The sequence below is a fragment of the Lonchura striata genome, chromosome 1 (genome assembly GCF_046129695.1).
Source record: "Lonchura striata isolate bLonStr1 chromosome 1, bLonStr1.mat, whole genome shotgun sequence".
Taxonomy (NCBI): Eukaryota; Metazoa; Chordata; class Aves; order Passeriformes; family Estrildidae; genus Lonchura; species Lonchura striata.
The window spans coordinates 111,563,705-111,587,774 of record NC_134603.1 but is presented as its reverse complement, the minus strand read 5'-3'; the positions used below and the strand labels follow the sequence as shown (position 1 = coordinate 111,587,774).

At 42.7% G+C, this 24,070-nt stretch overlaps 1 protein-coding gene across 1 annotated transcript; it reads right to left on the bottom strand.

The window, feature by feature from the left end:
* Positions 1-8,774: 8,774 nt before the first annotated feature.
* On the bottom strand, positions 8,775-14,834 carry TMEM158 (transmembrane protein 158). Its single transcript, XM_077786696.1, has one exon. The coding sequence runs from the start codon at positions 14,622-14,624 to the stop codon at positions 13,584-13,586; it is 1,041 nt and encodes a 346-aa protein (XP_077642822.1). The 5' UTR covers positions 14,625-14,834; the 3' UTR covers positions 8,775-13,583.
* Positions 14,835-24,070: the final 9,236 nt, after the last annotated feature.

Sequence of the window (24,070 nt, the reverse complement as noted above, 5' to 3'; positions counted from 1 at the left end):
TGGGGAAGTCTGTTGAGCCTGCATACACTGAGGTGTTCACGGTGCTTTATGCCACTCTGCATTAATAGGACAACTGGTGAATGTGGTGAATGCACATTTTCATTCCTTTTCTGCTATTTAACTTGACAATGAGTCACTTTTGCTCATTGCACAGGACAGTCTTTGATGGCATCATTAGACTGTGATTACATCATAAATCACACAGGTGTTAAAGCAAACAATCATCTGTGTAGAGCAAATAAAGATGTGCCTTGTGAATATCTGTATTTTTGTGAGTCTCTGTCTTTCTTGAGAAAGCAAGATATATACAGTCCTATTTTTCTCTGATGTACTTAAGAGAAATCACTCATTTTAACTGCAGTGGCTACCTAAATTTCTTGTTTGCTAAGTTTAACTTCGTGAATTATTTACATTTAAAATTAATAATGGGTCATGATGAGGTAAAGAAGAGAAAAGTTATCTGCTCTAAAGGAGTAAGTCCTTCCATTTTCCATGTCTCCCATCTGAAAAACTCATATCCCAAGAGTCAGGTCAGGAGCATGGGATGGCCAGAGGAGGTAGTGAAGGATGCAGTCAGGGATCAAACAAGATCAGGTGAAGTGGTTGAGAACAGAGAAGCAGGTCAGCTAAGGTGTTCAGAGGCAGAAGCAGCATGCAGAGCCAAAAAGCAGGAGTTTAAAACAATGCAGCAAAGATCTGGAGCGTAACAGCAGCCAAGAGCTGGGCTAAGCAAAGTCAGGGCACCCCAGCAGCCCCCCAAGGACAGTCTAGAGGCTGGTGGCCAACTGCAGCTTGACTGTCTGGGACCCACAGATTGGGCTCAGGATAACCCCTAAGATTTTGGAGCAAGAGGAGAAGTGGGGTAGTAGAGAGCTCCCTCAGAGCAGTGCAGCAATGGCACTTCACCTCTTAAGCTGCACTGTGGTAAGCTGGAAACATGAAGCTGAAAACTCAGTGAGGTTCCTGTGAGGAAGCATCAAGGTGCCATGGCCAGGTTTGCTGCTGGAACATGCTTTGGTACTGACTTGTGTGTGCAGCAGATCAGAATGGGCTTGCTGAAGGTTACACAAAGGTGTACTCATGCTAGTATCCGTTTCTCAAGGTCAGGATTGAAGGCACTTGAGGTTTTTCATGTTTGGACTCAGGTGTTTATTATTTCTTATCTATTTTACAGTCTCACTACCATGAGTTTGGCAGCTTTTCATTACCAAAGCACAAAATGGCTAACTCCTGTTGCTAGGTCTTTTAAGACTAAACTATCCAATTAAGAAAGGACACCTAGATTATTTTCCCTTTTAACCCAATAACTGACCCCTCGAAGCCCGCAATACAGACTTTCCTGTCCAATTACAAAACATCACCCAAACCCATGAAGAAGAGGAAGAAGAAGGTAAAGAAGAACAACCTACCTCCACCCTAAAACCTCCATCTTGCTTCATATTTATTTCTATATTCTAAAATCCCAAACTCTAAATTTTCCATCCTGTGATATTACACACTTCTAGCCAATTACACGCCCATAATCCCAGTGCTATTAATCAATTTTAAAAGCCTGTTCCACAGCCTCAGGTCAAATGCAGTGTTCTCTTGTGGGTCTGTGCCTTTAAGCACACAAAGTTTAAAACTCTCAGCATCCATGATTCCAGCATTCTAAGACTGGAAAATCTGTAGTAAAGTCATACACTGTCTACATCTTCTCACAGGTCAAATGCGTGTCAATCATGTTACCTGCCTATATTGGGTAGTTCCTCACAGAGACCCAGCTTTCATCAATACTGCCTCCTATTATTATTCAAACACATGTTTTTGCTATCCATCTCATACATTAATTTTTTTCCATTTCTCAATATGCAGAAGGTAATCTGATTACAACTTTGACCTTTAAGACAAGGCATGGCTTGTTTTTTAAATGGCATTCTCAGTACAATGTACACATAGATGTAACCTTATTAGACACTATTACTGGTTATTAATGACATGAGGCATAAATATCTGTGCACAGAGACTATAACCAGATGTACTCCTGAATTAAAATACCAGTCATGTTACTGCTAATCACTCAGACCTTTGGGCACAAGCAATGCTCACCTAACAAAGTTAGAGACAGGAATAGATTCTTCTGTGAGAGCAACTATAGTAGTTGGTTTATTTGCCATCATCTTCAAAAAGGTACTGAGAGAAAAGAAAACTCAGGATATGCAATGAAATACATTACAATAATATACTTTTACTCAAAAACATTGTAGATGGAATATTCTGATATGTGGGTCAGGGAAAACAGGAAACCATCAAAGTCACAGTGGGATCTAGCAGCCAAACCACCAACAGGGAAAAATAACTTTAGGAAGGAAGTGTGAAACCTTGGAGATGTAAGAAACCTGGAGAACTGAGACAGGCAATGTTTCAGCCATGACATTTGGATTTCACTTGCACAGCACCTTAAGTGGAAACAACTGCAGAAAATCTTGCTCAATTGAAACACTTTTAAGAATTCTGACTCCCATGAGTACCTAACAAAGCACAAACATGACAGCATGACTGAGCATGGCAGGACTAAGACAGTGATCATCCCTCTGCACTCAGCACTGGTGAGGCCACACCTTGAATCCAGTGTTTAGTTTTTGGGTTCCTCCCTACCAGAAAGACATTGAGGTGCTGAACTGGGTCCAGAGAAGAGCAGCAAAGGTGGGGAAGGGTCTGGAGCACCAGTCTTATGGGAGGCAGCTGCAGGAACTGGGGCTGTTTAGCCTGGAGAAAAGGAGGCTCAGGGAAAGCCTTGTCACCCTCCAGAACTCCCTGAAAGGAGGCTGTAGACAGGTAGGGGTCTGCATATTTGCCCAAGTAACAAGCAACAGGACAAGAGAAAATGGCCTCAACCAGGTAAGGTTTAGATTGAATTTTAATTAAAATTTCTTTCCAGAAAGGGTTGTTAAGCACTGGAACAGGCTGCCCAGGGAAGTGCTTAAGTCACTGTTGCTGCAGGTATTGAAAAGACGTGTAAATATGGCACTTACAGATATGGTTTAGTGATGAACACAAGGAGATGCAAGGCTAAGGTTGGACTTCGGGATCTAAGGGTCTTTTCCAACCTAAACAATCCTATGATTCTGTGGAAACTAGAGTTAGTCAGGGTTGAGCCTCAGGGGTGGCACAGGGATGACCCTGCAGTGGTGATGGTGACTACTGCCCTCAGCCCCTGGCCTGCCCTGTCTCAGAAGTTTCACCTCCTGCTCACGCAGGAGAGGACTCAGATGTGTCAGCTCAGTGTTAACTGCAACACACAGAGTGAGGTCAATGTGAGGCATGGGCTGCTGTGTGGTACTTTCTATCATTAATGTTCTCATGGGATCTATTTTTTTAGAGCATATATATGTAGTCTATGCTTTCTCTGAAGTAACTCAAACCCCTACATTTCAGTTGTCTGAAATAACATAAAAACCTTTGGTAAAATGGAAAGTTAAACCCCTCAAATTCAAAACAGGGGAGCTGATATATCCTCCTTGCCATATGCTTTATCCAGACTGACTGCTCAGTGCTTTGAACTGAGAAATGAAGATCAATTTCTTAAAATCATTGCAGCAAACGTTGATCTCATTTTCTCTGAAGTCACACTCCACTCTTTACAACAGGCAGCCTAAGGAAACATCCAGCACACTCTGTTCCTGTGCTACCTCCAAGCCTAGTATTGCTTGAAGAAAGTTTTTGCTGAATTGCTCACATATTTTGCAGGCTTCCTGAATAACCACAACTATAAACATGCTGAGTAAAACTCGATAGTACAGCAGCTGTAGGAGGCAAAAGCAAGAAAATAAAGATGGTCAAAGCGAAAAAACATTTTGTACCTTTTAAATCCTAATATTTCATATAGATAGATGAAATATGCTTGTATCATTAAGGAACTCAGACTAGCAGTTTGAAAATATTTTATGTGCATTGTCATGAGTAACTGGTTTTACTGTAACTATGGGACTGGAAGATATTAGGAAGCAGTTGAGCACTGATTATTTGCCAAGCAATAGCAGAAAACACATGCTTGGGAACTTGCTGTGAATGCTTTCTATTGCTACATTCAACCTGTAGCACTCAACACTGAGGATTCTGGTATTTTAAATATATTACAGAAATTTATTAGCTCTTTGGTGTTTTCTAGCTTATGAACTCTCTGAATATCATTGTTAGAAGGATTTAACTGTGATTTTAAGCAGTTTTTTTTGTCAGTAATGTCATTAACACTATTCATCCTCATAGGTTTTGCATTATTTTTTATATTTAACAAAAGGAACATAGCAATAGAGACCTCTTGATTGACACAAAGATATTAAAGATTGTGCAGTTACCAGATGAATCACAGGCAATTTGATGAAATTAATTGGGAAATGTTAAAAAAGTGATCCTTTTCCTGTCACTATGTTAAAAGGCTTTCTGATCATGCAGTCCAGGGGGGCTGTTCTCATGGCAATCTGCAGGAGTTACATGCACAGAAAAAGACTCTTGTTTTTTAATAACTGGATAATTCAGCATCTGTGCTTCAGGGGGTTTGTTTTTCTTACACGGGTAAAGTCACTAATTTCTGTTTCACTGTGCTCTGCACATGTAGGAAAACAGATTAGCCAAGGTTGTTTTCCTTCTGCACTTCGTGTGTGGGAGGAGAGTAAATCTCTCTGACCCATTCCACCCACGGCACTTCAGTTAGCATTGGGCATCACCATTATCAATCTCACTGGCTGAATTCAGGGAACTCAGAATTATCACAGGCATGAAAAATTCCAGCTGTAGGACGAAAACAAGGGTTGTTGTCTTCTGTCTTAACCCAGCATGGGCTGATGCCTTTAAGTGTTACAATGGGGACCTCATGGGGAGAAGAGATGAGTCTCTGTTTCAGAAATGGAGATAAGTAAGTGATATTTTGGAGGATGGGTTTTGTCATAGGCAATCCACTTTAACATTAGGATAGCTAGAGCAAAGCCTAAGAAATTACATTTTATGTGCGGGGCAAAGAAGTATTCCCAGGTAGTATCTACTAATTATAAAAATATAACCAGTCAATTATGAAAAAAATGAAGAAGTAAAACTTTGAAAAAAATAAAGCAAGCCAAAAAAGCCTGCAAAACTCTGAGTATAATATAAAGATTTCTGTACATGGCTCATATAATGCACAGACACTCCTGGAGAGCTCAGCTAAAGATCTTTTCTGCTCAAAATTACTTTTAGGCCAAGCCTTGTTTCATTTCCAAAATGGTGGATATGGTTTTCCTGAGCTGCCCCACATGCACCTATATGGAATGTGGAGCACTCCACAGGCATGGAATGCAACCAAATGAGCAACAGGAATGAGCGGTCTGCTGGAGGTGGTCCCCTCCATGAAGAGCTACCAGTACTGCTATTTTAGTTTTTGTAAGAAACTGCTGCTTACATGGCCTTGCTGTAAATTTATTCACAATAATATCCACCACAACTGTGTTTCCAGAAAAGAAAGATCATATGTGCTGGAGTGGAGTACAGAGGGATGACATCAGTTTTCATATTCTCAGCCCCTAAGCAATCCTACAAAAAGATAGCAGGAATTGAAGTACATTGGAAAATGCTCATCTTAAGGACTGGATGAGATGTTGAATATAAATATCATGCCCCCAAAAGTGGGTTTTTCTGTGTTAAGTAAATGATGCGACCCTGCATCATTAAGTGCTTTACATGTCCTGGAGGAAAGGAAAAAAAAATTCAAGAATTCATACTAAGTATTGCCTGAAGAAAGTACTTTCCAGTCTCCATTTAGGAGCAACTATGTTTCTGGCATAATTAGGCATAGCTCATATTCTCCAGAGAAAATGTGATGAAACACAAAGTGCAAGAAAATAAATGAAATAGCCCCATGATTAAATCTCCACATACTACATCCACACCAAATCCTTCAAATATTCACCTCCTAAAAAAGATTTCTTACACTTTGGGGGATTCTTTCATATTCTTTTGGATTAATTAGAATCTCTTCTAGTAACATTCATCACTTAGTAATGATTTGTTTTAATATGTTTGCTCACAGCAACACCTATCAATGGGAAAAAACATTTCCAGAAAAAAGCTATTTCCTGACCAAATTGTGATCAAAATTATGCAGAATACCTTAATTTAACAACACAAGAATCTGTATGTGCCCTTCAGTGCAAAAATGAACACAGAAGGAATAAAATCATGTTCATGCTTTGCATTTTTATTGTGCTTGACATGCTCAAAATGCTGTATGGAATTTACCTCATTAATCCTTTCATTACCAGTATGAAAAGTATAAATATTATTTTGTCCACAGTTAAAGGGACACAGACAAGGCCTGAACTTCACAAGCCCTTGTCTGAGCTGTAAACATTTGTCATCATCTAATAAAAGGAGGGCTGTGGTGAGTTAGCCTGGCCACTCAGCTTTACTAGAACGATGTGAGACCAGCACTTGAAAAATCTGCCATATCTGTTTCTCATACAACTTTCCCATGCCCCATAATCCAGGGCAACAGTGTTCACTCTCTGCAGAATCCAAGATTTAATTGAAAAGTAATGGGTTTTGGTCCTCTGGCTGCATACCTGACTCGAGTGTTATTTTCAATGCTGGTCCACTCCTAAGTGAGATAATTTCTGCTCTGGCTGTGAGACAACTACCTTTGGTTAGAGCAGAAGGCAGGATGAGACACATCCTGACATTTCAATTGAGGATGCGTGGGAAAATTGACATGTGAGGGCTCCCATAATGCATGAGATAGGGTTTTGGGCAGGTCAGAGGCAGAACTTTAAGAAATGGAGGAAGGAACTATTCAAATGGGCCTACTTTTCACTTACCAGAAGACAAAATAACTTAGGTCCCTTGCTCAGTGTCTGGGACAGATGTATGGAAGTCTTGTGATGACAGCACTGGTGGGAGAGACAACTTTGCACTTGGGTTTTACCCTCAACACAAGGTTTCCTGTTCATCTTTGCCCTACAAGTGTCACAGACCAAAGGCACGAAAGGTGCAGTCTGGTTGGGTGGGAAGCAGAGTGGACAAGCAGAAGAAACTGACAGCACAGTTTCCTGAAGTATTTTTTAGGGCTTGATAACAAAAGACATACTTGTGGGAAAGACAGGTGGGAAATCTGAAGGCAGAAAATGTCAAGATAAATACATACTATGAAAAGAGAGAAGGGAAGAGGGACATACCAAGTTAGAAAGAACAAATCTTAAGAATGATTAATTTTCAATGACAGAAGACAAATGGAGTGAAACTTGGAAACAATGAAGATAGGCACAAAAAAAAAGGGAAGATTCTGTAGGTAGTCATTAAAGTGTTTCAGTGAGAAAGTATTGGCAATATAAATCAGAATGCCATCCACAGCATTCCAGCACGTAGTCTTGTCTGCAGCAGTGACCTGAGCCAGGCTGGGACCAGCATTGCTTCAGTTCAGGTGCAAAGCTTCAATACAGTCATGATGAACATTCTTGCGCTGGACAATGAGAAGTATATTTTTGCTATGGATCAGTGCAAGATGTGATGGAAGAACCATACCCATTCCATAAAAATGGTATTTTAGCATGTTTTCCTTACAACCTCAAAGAACACGTGAAGCAAAATTAGAGTAGAATCAGAACCATAGAACCACAGAACATCCTGAGAAGGGACCCAGGAAGACCACCGAGTCCAGCTCCTGGCCCTGCACAGGGCAACCTCAAAAAACACACCATATCTCTGAGACCATTGCCCAAACCCTTCCTGAACTCTGGCAGGCTTACTGCCATGACCCCTTCCCTGTGGTAGAATAGAAAACACATGCATGAAAGTGCCCTGCCATTTCATTGCTGAGCTGCCAGCAACACAGAGAGTGAACTCGCTTGTTATTAATGGTATGGTGGTATCATTTCCTAACTTTCCTTAAATGTCACATTTCTTTCCAGGCTTTTATTCTCTTGTGCCACTAGTTGTGGTATTTGGGGCCAAAACTGCTATCGGTTGTTCAAGCAAATAACTGGAAAGTTTGAATATGGAAAGACTGAATATGAAGTATGTAATCAAGTTCTTAATTCACCTTATGTCTGTTTTCTTTTTTGTCTATGATCTTAAACAGCCTTTTTCCCATCTGATACTTTGCAACTTCTTTGCATGATGTGCTGGCACATTTGCTCCCTTTAATGCTTTTTCTATGTCTCATTTTTTTTTATTCCTCCACAATCTTCTTCTGTATCTCCATTTAAACCACTTCATGTTGCTTAGCAACAACCAGAATGACACCAACAAGGTACAATCCCACTGTTTCAAACAAATCTCACCTTACAAGGAACACAAATATAATTTTACTTCACGCTCCCAGTGAATTCACTTCCTCAGAACAGCACTGATCTTTTATTTATGTCTCATTAATCCAGTGCTTTCTATGACAGCTAAGAGCAAGTCAAACACGCAAAAACAAACAGCATTTCATAGGATATTTGCATCTTTCAGTTTTGCTCTGTTTTGTTCTGACATTGTTAACCTGCCGAGGTAATACAAAAGGGAAAATACGAGATAATGTTTTAGATCCTGGTTTTCCCAACGTGCAGATCCAGGGACTCTGATTGACATATAAATGCTCAAACTGCTACACTCGATAATGAACTCAAACTTTATAAAAAGTTGGAGATGTGATTGTGAGACTGAAGCCTGCCCACAGATCTAATTAAACACCATCCAGATATTGCCAATAAATACCTTTAATATCCCAATTATTTTCACACCAGACTGCTTTCTTCCTCTTCACAGTAGAACAGAAACACAACAACTGGGCTAAGCTACTTTATTGTTATTATTATTATCATTATGATTTACAATTATTTTGGACAACTTATTTAATCAGAACTATTATGAAGATGGGACAAGAAATACAGTAACTTATCTGTCAAAAGCTGCTATCAGTTCCAAATCATGGAAGAGAATTTTTTTTCCACAAAAAATCACATACAAAATCACAATGTGAAACACTCAAATGCACTTCTGATCTTCACTGAAATGTTCAGCTTCTGAGAGGAAAAATGAAAACTGTTTTTTTGTTTAAAAATATGCTTTTAAAAATCAGTTACAGACTAAAAAGATTTCTTATTCTTTGAAATCTGAATGCTTTTGGGATTTGATACTTACATGCTTTCCCAGAATCATTACAAATGCTTTTTTGCAAAGTCAAGGCCTCTCCTTGAAATAGATTGAAAAAAATTTACATTTATTCTGTAAAATTCCTTGAAAAATAACTGACATTTTCATACTAAAGAAAGAAGCTAACTTCCAAGCTGGCAAGGCCCTACATTGGACTGAGAAATCCTGGCTTTAGATTTATAAACTACGTGAATAAAAACCAAAGAGAAACAAGAACATCATACCTACCCTTACATCTTTATCTATATCTTCAAAATAAATCCTTTGATCTCCAGTTCTACAAAACTTCAATTAACTATTTGATTTCACTAGGCTTTTGTTCGGCCCTTGTGATCACATAATGCTCGCCCCGGAGATACTTTTATTTAGCAAGCAGATGTCATGATGAATAATACTTCTTCAGCCAACCGCAGCTTTTAATTAGGTTTTTTTAGGGTCTGGTTCAGTAGCCCTTATTCATATTGAGTAACATTCATTGCACAAATAGTCCTGCTGTTGCATTAATCATTGAAAGCACTGGTGAACTAAACCCTGGATAAGTAACAACTCTTACATTTAACTTAGTATGTCAGTTTTGCCCAAATATCCAAATGCCTCCTGACATACAGAAATGCTTGATTACTGACAACCTTATTGAGCAACAGTGTGCTTACATAATATATAACTATTATTACACTGTACTACATTTTTGTATTTTTATTATTGGAATCAATGTGACACTAAGCAACAGCAAAACCATGTCCACACTAAAACTACATATTCCTCTGTATACTTCTGCTTCTAAAACATCTGTGAAACATAATTAAGAAAACAGGTGAAAGATTAAATTCTGAGGTCTGAATATACAGGAAAAAAAAACCCAGTCTAACACTAGCATACAAGCCTAGTACCTTGTAATGCTGAATGTCAAGATTATTCCTGGCTTCTGGCATGAAAACAAAAATCTGTAACAGAGTAGAATTACATTTTAAAAAGTAAATCAAGAAAGTCCCTCTGTTCCTAGATATCCCTTACTTTCCAACAAACACTCATATGTAAATAAAATCAGGATAACTTACCAGGAAACACAAGCCAAAAAATAGTGAAGGAAAATCAGTCCTACTTTCTCAGTATTATTTGTTTCTCACCGTCCCTTTTCTCACTTGTGCTCTAACTTTCTGTTCTACAGAGTGAGTCCTCATATGTAGGTAGATATATACAAATATATGCCCTCCCTGAGTACGTAAAGGATTATACATGGTGACTAATCTGCTCTCGTGATGACCCTGCTACCAGCTGGTCTTAAAAATAAATCCGAATGAATAAAAATGGCTTAGACTGAACTCCAGCTAATAGACAATAAAGCTCCACTCCCAGTGCAGAAGAAAATAAACAGACATTTCAGTGTCTAAACTTGTAATCTTTAACTAGCTGGCATGCAGATATATAATTCCACATTGCCCTGGGCTTGCCTTTTCCAGGTTACATTCACATGGAATTCCCATGGATGAAGGCAAAAGTTACTCAAAATTATAGTTTACTTACAGTCACAGTAGTACAGCTACAGGAGCAGAGTTATTGATGTTGGGTGGAACAGTGACTGAAGAAACTCACCGTTTGCATAGTGCATTTCCACTGTCTGTTTCTTACAGGAGAAGCCCTGCTGCCACCCCACTGAAACCCGAGGTTCAGGGAGTTAAGAGTCAGCCTAAAGCCTGTACAGCAGGTAATCCCTGTGTCCCCTGCTGTGCCCTAAACTCCTCTTTAAGGCACAGAAACAGGACCGGTCTCTGTCTGTGAAGGGAACATGCTCATGCACACGGTCACTGTGATCTAAGGAAACGCCTGCCCTAACCCACATTGTGTCTGAGATCAGCACTCCCTGAAAACATTGAAGTTTTTTGTATCCTGGACAAGACTTGCCTTTGGAGTTTGTTTAATACCATGCCTGTGTTTTAAACATTCTGTCTTAGCAGATTTTTAATAAAGCTCCAGTTACAAGTGTATTTATAAAATAAGAAAATCCCTCTCTTGTATCATGTTTTTTAAGTGAAGCAGCAAAATATTCTGAGTGTGGTGTGGCACTGTCTATTCATGAAGTTTGTATTCAAGCTGATATTGATAGAAGTTAGAAAAACAAGCCATTTTGTACCAGTTTTGGTGTACCACCTGCTACATGTCTGCAAGAACTGCAAAATAATGTCTTTAATAACTGAAGTTGCCTGTTTCAGACAGTAACACCATTCCCTTGTTTATGTTGATGCAATTCAGAAAAAAAAAAAACCAATATCATATCACTGGTAAAATAAGGATAAGCAAAAAAGAGATTCAACCCTTGAGTTTAAGCACAGGCTCCCGGCACCACAGTGAGGACTATACATCATTAATTAATAAAGCCAGAAAATTGCTAACTCTACCTAACTAAAAATTGCTAACTCTACCTAAATGCATCTCATTCAAAAGATGAAATTATTCCCTAGCATGGCAGCTTTTCTGAGGTCTATTCCATATGTAGAACATTTCTCTTTTGAGAGGGTGTTAGCCCTATCTTCATGTTTTCCTGCTAGCCCTGCCTTTCAGTATGAAGAGGTGTCTCTGTTACACCAGAGATAATAGGCAAAGAATTGCACTCCAGCATGTCAAATATCTGACAAGAGTTTGCACAAGGTGGAAATGACACTGTATTACACATCAAGGAAAGAAAATAGAGGCTCTCTAAATTAGGTGTACAGGGCCAGGTGCCCTTTGGATCAACAGGTCAAGAGAGCACTTCCCACAGCGATCAGATCCTCTGCTTTCAGAAAATAATGCCACTGAAATGTTACTCAAGTGACAACCCCACAAGAGGATTAACAGGAGGAACAGTGGGTGTAGAGGCAGCCTAGTAACATGAAGCATTTTTAAATCTCGATTTATTTCTGCTGTTTGTCAATATTTTTCTCTGTCTTTTTGTCCAGACAGCATACACATAGAGCATGCATTTATTTTATTTTGTTGTCAGTTAAAAATTATGGGAATCCTAAGAATTTAATCCTTCCCGACTTTTCATCCAGTCATTTCCACCATACATTATGAATACACCAAATTAGCCCCAAGCAAATTCATGCATTCCTAGCAAATTAAATACATTGATGTTGACCAAAAAAAGAGAATTCCTATTGCAAATATTCGTCACTTAGCTCATATTTTGGTTTTAGAAACTTCAGCCGGACTAATCATGTCTAAGGCAAATGAAACAACTTTTTATAAGGCTAAACAGTTGGAAGTATACAACAAATGGTATTTCAGGCTGCACAGCTGTCTGCTCAAACAAGAGAGAAGAAATCTTTCTTCTTTGTACCCTTGCACAGCAGCACCTGGAATCTAGTTCTGGACCAGCAGCTCCTGCCTTCTCACCCCACAGACTTGCTGTGAGCAGCCCTGCAGACTGGTTGATGAAAAAGAGGAACAGTATCACTGTGTCTCCAACAAATACACTGCATCTAAGCTGGTTTTGAGAAATGAACTTTGAGGAAGTCAAGAGACTTGCCCCACGCTGTTTAGCACAACTCAGAATAAGCTTCATTTCCCCAGGACTGAAGCAACCCAACCTCAAACTGAGGAGAAAGCTGTAGTCTGTGGAGATGTGAAGATGAAACTGCTTTGGAGGATCTCTGGCACAGCTGTGTTCCCCACCCAACCCTGGTGTAGGCACACAGACCCACACCTCCTGCACAAATAGGGCAAGCACCGGTCAGAAAGGGTTTGCGATTCTCCTTTTGCCACCAGCAGCCCCATTTCTCGGGGAAAGGAGTTTGTGGCAGGTTCGCAGACAGGAAGGCCAGCCAAACCCTCTGTTCCACCCTGGAGGAAACAGACCAACAAAAGGCTATAGTGGCTCCAGAAAGAAAACTTCTGTATTAAAAGCCAAATAACGCGGAGCTACAATAATAAATACACACTATCTCAACCAGGAAATAAAGTGTGAAAGGTCCATTAAAGTTCAGCTTCAGCAGTAACAATATATATACCCCATCAGTTCCCCATTCTGTCAAAGAGAGACATTCCTTTCTGTCCATAAAGGAAAAACCCGTTCAAACCATATCCTATACAAAAACGCTACTCTGACAACAAATGCAGCCGAATAGGAGGGTCTTTGATTTCCTCCACTGAATTGTTAGGGAGCCTTTCTTGCCCTTTTTTTTTTTTTTTTTTTTCCTGGAGGGGGAGGGATTGTTTGGTGGTTGGGTTGGGTTGGGTTTTTTTACTAAAAGGTTCGTTTAAAACGGGTATTAAAGATATAAAACGCGCACATATGATTTGGTCCCCTCGCGGCCGCTGCCCTCGGGGCCGGGCCGGGCGGTGAGGCGGCCACACGTCCCGCCGCGCACCTGTGGCACGCTGCAAACGAGAAAAATGCGACAGAGTCCGTCCCGCGTCCCTCCACAGCACAAGACGAAGAGAAGGGGGGTCCCCGGGAGAGGCTACTTGGCGGCGGCGGCGGTGGCGGTGCCGGCGGCGGTGCCGCGGCGCTGCTCCATGCCGTTCGGCAGGAATCCGGCGATGATGGGCACGGGCCAGATGAGGGCGGCCACGCTCCACACGATGATGACCAGAGTCATGAAACACGCCACCAAGGTGGATTCGATGGGCTTGCGGTTCATCCGCCAGCCCGGCTCGCCCTTCAGCTCCTCCAAGCTGAAATCCAGGCAGCAGAAATTCAGCGGCTCCCCTTGCAGCCAGTACTGGCCGGGCTCGGCCGCCGGCGGGTAGGAAAGCGAGGAGGAGGAGGAGGAGGAGGAGGAGGAGGAAGAGGCGGCGGCGGCCGCGGGGGGCTGGGGCTGGGGCGCGGCGCCCCGCAGCCGCCCGACCCGCCTGCTCCGCACCCAGCTGCAGCCCACGCACAGGCGCAAGTCCTGCTGGGCGCCGCCGGCCGCCAGCCCCAGGTGCTCGATGAGCAGCGGCGGCCCCACGCGGTGGAAGGCGGCGGAGAAGAAGGCTCGTCCGTGGCTGTTGGTGGAGAAGAGCAGGAGGTCGCACTGGATGCCCAGCGGGCGGCTCCAGCGCACCAGCAGCGAGCTCAGCATCTGCCGCTGCACGCTGATGTTGCAGTGCGGGTCCTCGGCGGGCTGCGGCTGCCCCTGCGGCTGGGGACGCTGCTGCTGCTCCTGCCCCGGCTGCTCCTGCCCCGGCTGCTCCTGCCCCGGCTGCTCCTGCCCCGGCTGCTCCTGCCCCGGCTGCTCCTGCCCCGGCTGCTCCTGCCCGGAGGTGGTGGGAGCGGAAGAGAAAGGCTCTTGGCTAGGGGCAGCCGGCGTGCCCGGGCTATCGGTGCTACCTTCCTCCTTGCTCGCTGCCCCGTCGAGGTCCATCTCGAGGCTCGCCAAGGAGCGGGAGGAGGAGTTGGCAGGGGGCAAGAAGAGCTCCTGCTCCTGCTCCTCCTGCCCGCTGGCAGCCGCCGAGGGGCTCCAGCCCTGGCAGGGCGGCAGGCAGGCGGCCAGCAGTGCCGGGAAGAGCAGTGGCAGCATGGCATTAACTTAGAGCCGGAGAGGAGGGAGAGGAGGAGGAGGAACGGGAGGCTGCATGGCGCTGCCGGCTGCCATCTGGGAAAGGAGGCACGGCGCTCTCGCCGAGTGAGCGAGAGAAAGGGAAGGAGGGTGGAGGCAGGCGAGGGGGTGGGAGCGGGGCTGGGGCTGCCGCGGCGACGAGCCGAGCGAGCCGGGAGCCTCGGTGACGGCAGCGGCTCCCCCCTTCCCCGCCTCCTCCGCCCCCGGCCCGGCCCGGCAGCGCCCCGGCGGGAGGAGCCGTGCGCCCGCCCGGCCCCGCTGCCGCGCCCGGCCGAGCCGGCCCGGGCCGGCCGCGCTCCGTGCCCCGTGCCGCGGGCTGGCAGCGGCCGCTGTCCCCTCCGCCGGGGACCGTCTCCCCACAGGGTCCCCCTCTCCTCCGCCGCCACCGCGCCGGGCTCCCCGCGTCCCTGTCCAAGGGGACAGCCGGAGCCTCCCAGCTCCACCGCTGCCGTCGCGACCGCCGCTCCGCCTCCTCGGTGGGCAAGGGGGACGCAAAGCCACGGGCAGCGCCTTTCCGCCGCCGCCTCGGGCCGGGGCGGGGGGCGCGGATCCGGGAATAGCATCCAGGAGCCGACTGCACGCGCTTTCACCGCCACTTCATAGGAGGGGAACGGGACGGGACTGGGGAGATGCGGAGAAAGGGAGTTTAAACTCGGTGGCTGCGTCCTCCACAGCGGTGCCCTCCAAGTCCGGGCTCGGCCCCGGGATCTGCCTGGCCTTGGGTCGCAGGCATCCCACCCATGCGACGGGCGCTGTCGCTCCTTGTAGCAAAGAGTTAAACGAGGAATCTGCTTACAAGCAGCACAAAGCTCCTAAGGGTTGTAGCCGTGAGATTTGACAGCGTTTTTGAATCGCTGCTTTACAAGCATGGTATTTATAAACAGACCAGATGGTCAGGCTTGTTTTGTGACCCTATGCTAGTTACAATATTACTCTTGACACGGTTTGAGGCTTGCTTTGTTGCAGTTTCACACTCGGAGCCTCGGGGAGGGGCAGAGCTAATGACTCAAATGATGAATGTTTCTTAGTCTTTACTCGGAGCAGAGGATGGGATAGAGTTACATTATCCTGGCAGGCATTCGGAACTGAGACTGTTTCCTTTGTATTTGCAGAACTTTTTTGACAAATAGAGATGCAAAAAGGGTACACTAATCTTTCCCAAAGGGTAGAATCAAAGTCCATAAGGCTCTTCTTTGAGATTGGCATTGGTCCCATGTCACACATGTTCCCACGTCAGAGTGACACATGGACACATTCTCACTTGGAAAATGAGTTCCTGTAATATCAGCCTCAAGTCCTTCAGGTGAGTGAGGGTAGAGATTGAATTTTAAATTTGATAATTTTCAACATTAATGAAGGTAGTGAGTTGGTTTTCTTTTAAAACCTAAATATACAATGACAAAATCCAGAATTGTTTGCCTTCTATTCAAAAGATATCTAAGCAGCAAAATGTGTTCGTGTTTAGTTCCAAATTTGTCCAAAGGGTACTGGCTAGCTATAGTTTGGCTTACTATAGAGAAAGGTGCCTGATGAAACGTTCAAAGCAACCTGTCTGCTTCCAATTCTGGGCTCATGCTCAGATGTTTCAATACAGTTAATACCTTTCTCGGTGTCTCTCATTTTAGAGTTCTCTGATATTTTTTATTGCCTGTTGAATGTGTCTCTACATATTTCTCTTGATGTCATTTGTCATATCCACACTCCCACACATTTGTGGGGCTAAAGTATGTCTGTAGACCCCAGACCAGACTAAGAGTGTAGCAAGTAATGCCAAAATTGTGTGGCCACTGTGTGCACAAATTACATTTCATTGGGATTTTTGGCAAAAAGGACTGGAAATGAAACTAAGCCTCATAAATAAGATTTAGCTCAACACTGTTGCAGTATGTGGGTGGCAAATGTTCTCAGGCAGAGCTTCAGTTCTTTTGGTTTCCACTCCCAGCATCCAATTGAATGCAGTCAGGGGTATTTGCAAAGAAATTGGAGGGGGAAGACTTGAGCTAAATTTCTTTATCTGCAAGGAAGGATAACCTGCCACAGGAAATTTAAATGCATTCAGCATCATTTAGACCTCCACAGTAAAGAGATGGAAGACAGCAATTTATTTCAGGTTGGAGATGCATGGATGCCTCATACCTATTCTTCTTCATCAAGGAATAATTGACTAAGTGGGTGGAAGAAGCAGAAAGTGTGTTAGATCATTGATTGAAAAGCAGCAGGGCCCTTTACAGATACTTTTACAGACTGTCCAGCAGGGCCTTTTACAGATACTTTATTTCTAGGTCTACCATATATAATTAATCTCTGCATGGATTCAGTCATTCAAAGAGATAACAGCACACTTGAAAACTTTGTAAGCAGAATTATCATATAGCTCTATTCTGTTGTTTTCAGCCATAAATCTCAAAGAAAAAAGTAGTTTTATAGCTGGTGAGGCTGTAGCATAAAGTTATTGGGAGCCAGACAAAGGTGACCTAGATGTCACAGCCAGATCAGAGTGCAGGTTTTACAGGTTTGATTCTATAGATATAACTAGTACTATAATATGTACCATAGGTCACAGTAGCATCTGACAGTATGGTAGAGGAGGTGTGAAGTGGGCTATAATGATAAAATTTTAGAAGGGAATAATGAGGCAACAAGACAGTAGGAGTTTCATGAGACAGACTGCAGAGCTGCTGGGAGGGGGAAGACTAATAGTAAAAGATTATCAGAATCTTTGGGATTGTTTTAGTGACATTTTAACTAAGCATTTTTAATAAAGTATTGCTTGGGAAATACTTCAAGTTAGATGGAATCAAGAATAAGTATTTCTGCCCAAGTACGATTAAAATTGCTTCTCATGAGGGTGCTGTTTCAGAGGCTGAAATCTTGTGAAAATTGATCTTAAGCAGGTACTGATTCCAGAAAGAAATCCGTAGTTGAATTCAAGTCAAAAGCGTGTGATGTTCAGGCAGTGTTTCCCAATTGAGCCAACTCGTGTTGTTCTGCACTGAGGAAAGGGCGTAACTGTAACTTTTCTTGACAGAGGATATGCTTTTGAGGTTGTCATTTCTGAAAGGAGTTGCATGTGGGAGAGAAGACAGGAAAAGTAGTAGAGTACGGAGTTGGATATGCAGCTGTAACATCACAGAGATATTTTTCTGTGGAAAGACTCCTGCTGTCAATTTCCAGGGGAAAAGATGTTGGGAGCAAGTAAGTATAGTGATGCATTACCAATCCCTGTAAAACTGCCAGGTAAATAAGGAGAATTTCACAGTCAACAGCTGGAGAGGGAGGCTGGGCCAGGAGAAAGAAGTTGGTACTTCAGTCCTCTCAGAAAAAAAGGAGTTTGAATTCTGTGAAAGGAGTAGGATCAGATCATCCTGGGGATTCTTCTGAGAGATCTACTTGTTACCAGCTGAGAAAAAATGTTTCTGTGATACAATTTAGAAGGCTTGGTTGGCTAATGGTTTCACACCTGATGAGAAGGGAGAGTCTCAGAGTAATGCAAGGAAGTGAACTGATCATGTAATGTCTGCCTAATGTATCCTTTAAAGAGTCATTTATAATCAGGGGTTTACTGGTTGAGGAAGGAGCTAGGGAATGTTTCATACTGCCCATCAAGGTGTTTCTCTGATTGTAGTACAATAATCAGGACTTTCATTCTCCTCCTTTTTGCTTGGTATTCTTATGGATTTGCCAGAAATGATTTGTGATGAAATACTTAAAGACCACTGAAGCTTCTGAAATAGATAACAGAAGCTGTTCGGGCTAAGCAGCTTGCTACTGCTACATCATGTCAGAATGATTTATCTGCAGAGAACAGAGATCATGTGCTGCACGCAACAAACCACGGTTTTGTACCACTTCTTACCTGAATAGCAGAAGCCCAGACAAAGGGAACAGCCAATTGGCAAGCAGGCTGACAACAAGGGCATAATCTCTCTCCAGAGAAGTCAACACGTCTCTCTCAGTAAAGACACTAAGCTCATCGTTTCACAGGCATTTCTATCAGCAGCAGATTCTGCCTCTGCACCACCCTCTCAGTTGTACACAGATGTCCCCGAAGCCATAAGATGACCCACGTGCAACAGCTGGGGCTGATGACTGCAATTTTAAAATAACTTTGATAATCATGCCCTATTTAATTAAAAAACTGTAAACATTTTCAGCCCAACCTTAACCACAATCTTTAACCCCTTATTCAGATCACCACACACTTCTGCAAAAAGCTGTACCTGTGTAGCTGAGGGAGTGAGGCGAGGGAAGGGGTTTGAGCAGTGATGGCCAGGGCTGCTTACTGGATGTCACATGGACTCTGGTGGGGCTCCCAGGGTCTGCAAGCCACACAGATGATGCAAGTGTGGATCAAGGGAAAGCAACCACCAGTCAGGGCTCCTAGAAGGAGTACTGAAGAGGAATTACCCATGGCAATTGCTACAGAGTGGAATCCCTCTGTAAATACGATTGCTAGAAATCAGGAGAACATTTTTCAAAGCATCAGGTATCAGTAAGGTAGAGGGCCTGCTGGATGAGTGCTCTGGGAGCTTTGAGGACTGCTTACAAACTCATCTTTGGGATTCCACTAGGCTGTGTGTTGTACGAGCGCAGATTAAAAACACTGTTTCAGTTCCAAAGATCAGTGTGACATATATGCAGAGAACGCTAACAGGAATGTATTAATAGACTTCCAGAACTTTTTTTGTAACATGCTTTATATAGGTTGAGGCTTTTAGAGAAACATCAAAGGAAAAAACAAAACTGGAAAAAAAGATTCTGTGGGAATGGGTGTAAGAGAGTGTTTCAAGAAACAAACTTTGCACCTCCACAGTTGAAGGTAATCTTGATGTAATTGCAAAATATAAACCACCCTCCCCCCCGCATATAGGTTGGATAGGTCTAGTTGGCCTACAAAGTGTGTAAAATGTATTCCATTTATATGATGAAGTTTTTAAGATCAGATTTAACATGAAGCAGTGTTCCAGAAGACTGGATTCATATTCTTGCCTAGGTTCCCATTTGCAGATTGATGAAAACCTCACTCATGTGAGACTTCCTTCCAATTGAATTTCTAAAGCTAAGGCAAGACTGAGCCTTGGACTATATTTATTTTTTCTTGTAACTACCACGCTTACTTATTTTATATTTTATTGGCCAGGAGCCAGACTATATTTATAACCTATTTGCCTCATATTTATCTCACCAGCCAACCTATCCAGTGTTGGAGCTTGGCTGAAACTGGCAAATTTAGGATCTGATATGTTAAAAAAAAAATAAAGAATCCAAATTAAATGGTGCAGGTAGAGAGAGCAGCAATCTGGGTCATTTTAAAGAAACCTTGTAAAGGACTAAAGGGCAATGTAAGAACTTTGTTCCCACCAGAGTATACACACTGCAAGACTCAGGCTTAGTTATTACCAGTTGCTAAAGGCCATTGTAGGGTGGGTTTGACCAGGTGTCAGACTTCATGTGTTCTTAAAGCACAGATGTTCTGAATGTCAAAATGATCCCTGGGATTCTAAGCAAGCCCTGAGGTGTCATAGCCATCCTTGAAGGAAAAGAAATCCAGTAAAGCAGTAGTTGTTTAATGCCAATGCTGTGGAGGTAGCAGGAATGGAAAAACATTTGGTGTGATTACATATTAAATTGTTCTGCAAAATATTTGTACATAAAATAGCATTGCTTAATGACTATTTTATGAGTTTGCCTTTGGAAAATCTAAACATTTACTACAATAATACATTGAAAAATAGCTCCCTGGGAAGCATTTATTTCTACAAATACCTTGTTTCCCAGCCTGTTCTGAACATGGCTCTAGGGCTTGTCTTTACTGTTATTTATCTCCATAGAGAAAAAGAGACAGGTGAAAAAGTCTGGTATTAGTCTGCACTAAGCACACGTGGGTTTGGTGCTTACATCCAGCATCGCCTCAGTCTCTCAGTGGCTTTGAAGTGCAGCTGTGAATATAGAACCTTGCTTCCCTCTGAAGGCACTTGGACTGTGAAGCAATCCTGCTCCAGAGGAGAGGAAAACAAGCTAGTTCACAGGTCATTTGAAATTTGTTTTGTCCTACAGAAGACACAAACACATGACATTATCAGTGGCAGTCTATATCTTAAGGAACTTTTTCCAAAAATAAGTGAGTATAAGAGAATCTGGGTTTTGGAGATCCTGTGTGCAGCCCCTTAGCCAACCTGAAGCCCTGACCACCCTCTGTCTTTCTGTTACTAGTGGTTCTTCAGTGCTCTATGACACAGGACAGAGGAAATCCACAGCAGGATTTAACTGGTTGCACTGCAGGTTTTTGTCCCCAGCCACAAAAGAAAATATAGAATAAAGAAGGAAAAGTGGAGGCTGCAATCAACAAAGTGAGGGTGGGTGGAAGGATAACAAATACCAGAACTGGTATGAGGCATGATTAAATTATGAAAGGCTTTGAAAGTGAGAACAAGGAGTTTGCATTTGGAGCAGCAAAAGCGGAGAAATTACAAGAGAACTGTGGAAAAACAGTGATGTGCCCAAATGAATGAACAGCTCCAGATGGTGTAACTAGAGAGGAGACTACCAAAGGGGAGATTTAAGGTCCTTGGCTAGGACCTTCAGCACAGCAAGCTGAGATGAATTGCAATACTTTGAAGATGCTGCATGAAAAATATCAGTGACATTTGAAGTACAGTAGCATCAACAGCATCAGTAAAATTAGCAGTAAGAGCTGAACTCCTCCTTGCCTCCAGATTGTGCATCAACACCTTAGACCGGGGCTCTCAGAGCTGCTGTAAGCTGTTGGCATGCAGAAACAGACTTGAATTCTGAAGCAGCACACAGGTACCACTTGGTGGTCAGCAGAGTAGTTATATGTGCCCCTGTTATGTGCCTTGCCAGCCATGCCTTCTCCAGTGAGACACTTTTGCTGAACATCAAACAGGAAAAGAGATTCATCTGCCTCAGTGAGTCAGCAGAACAGCATTAACCCTTTGTGGAAATGTCAATGCCAGTAAGTGGGGCTGAGTCATCCAAGCATATACAGCTAGCCTGATGCCCACCCATTCCTTCAGCTGGGCAGCAGTCCTGAGCTGCCAAAGAGAAGATGCTAATGTTTCCCATTCTGCTCATCAGTCAGCATCATTATTATCTGCAAAACAGCAGTTTCTAATGTCACATTCAAAAAACTGTCAGCTGTCTCTGAGTTAGATAAGAACCAGATTTTAAAAGTTGTTAATTTACAGGGAATTTGCTTGCTCATACAATTCATTTTCCCAGCAATGGCCACAATCAGTATGAGCCATAATGAGTCACTCAGACCTCAAGACTTACACCTTTGCTAAGCTGAAGTTGCTTCATGGAAGCCAAGGGAGTCAGAGCTTTAATTCCTAACTTTTAAAGACCTCCTGTCCCAGTCCAACAGAGTCAGCATATGAGCAAGGTGGCTCGTTGCTTTCAGCAGGGCCCTGCACTCATAAATGCTGTTCTGTATGGTATTACAGACTCACCTTTAGTGTAGGGGTATGCAAGTAAGAACAAATTCCTGTAAGCCTGATGCATTGAACAAGCAGAAGAGGAACATCAGCTCTTCAGAGAAAAAGATTTTCTATTTTCATGCAAATGTTCCCAATGTTCTGAAGCAGAAGGAGATGCTTAGAAAATACATGCAGTACAAACTGCTTGTACTCTAAGAGTTTCATATTCACACAGCAGTACCTGATCTTTCCATCAACTAATAATCACAAAAGAAGTAGGAAATATAGCCTCTGATATTTTGTGCCTAGTTCTTTGCTGAACTGACAAGGTTTAGAAGGTGTGCCTGGATATTTATGATATCTTGGCTTGATTCTGCAAATTAAAGAGGGATAGGTCTCAGCCCTAAGATTTTTATCTTAAATTAGTTTGTGGGATTTCTTGCTTAAACATCATGTCAAACACTACTGTTTCTAATATATACAAGTCCATCACTCACATAATTTCAATTGCACTTGGTTCTTTTTACTGTGTTTCTGTGGAGTACTAGAGCTGACAATTGAATTTTTATCTTCTCATTAAGGCTGGTAAGTGGTAATCTGTATTCAGGCTCCTCTTCTCGAGCTCTACCTATGAATGAAGGCTTTGTTTCTCTTCTCGCCTATACCCATACACTGTGCCCTAATCCTGCTGCAGTCAACATACTCTGCTGGTGGAGCTGCTATGGTTTCCTGGTTCTGTTAGAAAAATCCCAGACTCACAATTATGAGAAGGTGACGTATACATATTTGTGCTTTTGGTTACATTGTTACATTCATTCACTGTAGTAGGATAAAATCATAGACATAAAAATAGGATTTGAAAACAATCCTCTGTATTCTTATTGCAAGACAGGAAAATTTAATTAATCTCCATGGGATTTCCATGTGCCATGATGGCCAGGGATGCTGACACCACTGGACCACTAGAATAAAGTGGATAATCTGAGAGAGAGTTTATAATACTTTAATTAGCCTAATGCCTTATGAGAATATTATTTCCATTGTGTTGTCTGCATATTTAAATATTGAATTAGCTCTCATCCCTGACATAAAATACTAATTGGCTACATTTGCTTCTTCGTGCCAGATCAATAGCCTCTGCAAGAAGCAGGTTAGATCAAAATCTATTTTCCCAGCTTTGCTGCATATGTACAAGTGCAATGCCAGAAGAGAAAGTATTATATTGCACAGGGAAACAGTTTGCTCAGAAATTTGATTTAGGATTACCTGACTATCCTGGTTTAGAAGTTCCTCCATTTCCTTTCTTGTGTTCATGCTTTTGCGTTGGATTTTGATGCGTATCTCTTGACGCTGATGTCTGCCAATACATGTATTCCTGCCTACAGTAAAACAGATGGCTTCTCTGTGCTACGGAGTGATAGATGTTAATCCACTGATCATGACTTCTGAAGTACCTCTGAATGGATGTCAGAGTCTTTATGTGCAGAGCAGTATGTACAATGTATGTACAATAAGTACAATGTAACAATATAACTTTTTAAAAAACCCTATTGTAATTCTTGGACTTTCTCCTTTCAACTTTGCTGCGTTACCATCCATGTAGAAATTTTGTTTTCTAATACACTGATGTCAAATCCAGAAGGCTGCACCCTGATTTACATGCTTAGGGGCTGCAAAAGTTTCCCCAGGCAGCACAGATTTTCTGCCTGCAGTACCTGAACCAATACTCCCAGTCCTCTTCTATGACTTGTACCTACCACGTCTGAGATAGCCTAACTGGGACTCCAATTTAGACATCTCTTACTGGGTAAAGTGACCTCTTTTAGTTCATTTTTGCCTTCTGCCAGCAACTCTGCTTAAATGGGCCTACTGGGTGGCTAGTCCTAGGAAATGAGGAGCACAGTCTCTGTTTAGGGGCATTTTTATCTCACTTCTATTCTCCCCGCTTCCAGCCTACAAATTGGAAGA

Coding starts and splice junctions, on each gene's coding strand:
- TMEM158 (XM_077786696.1), bottom strand. CDS start 14,624: ATGCTGCCACTGCTCTTCCCGGCACTGCTGGCCGCCTGCCTGCCGCCC.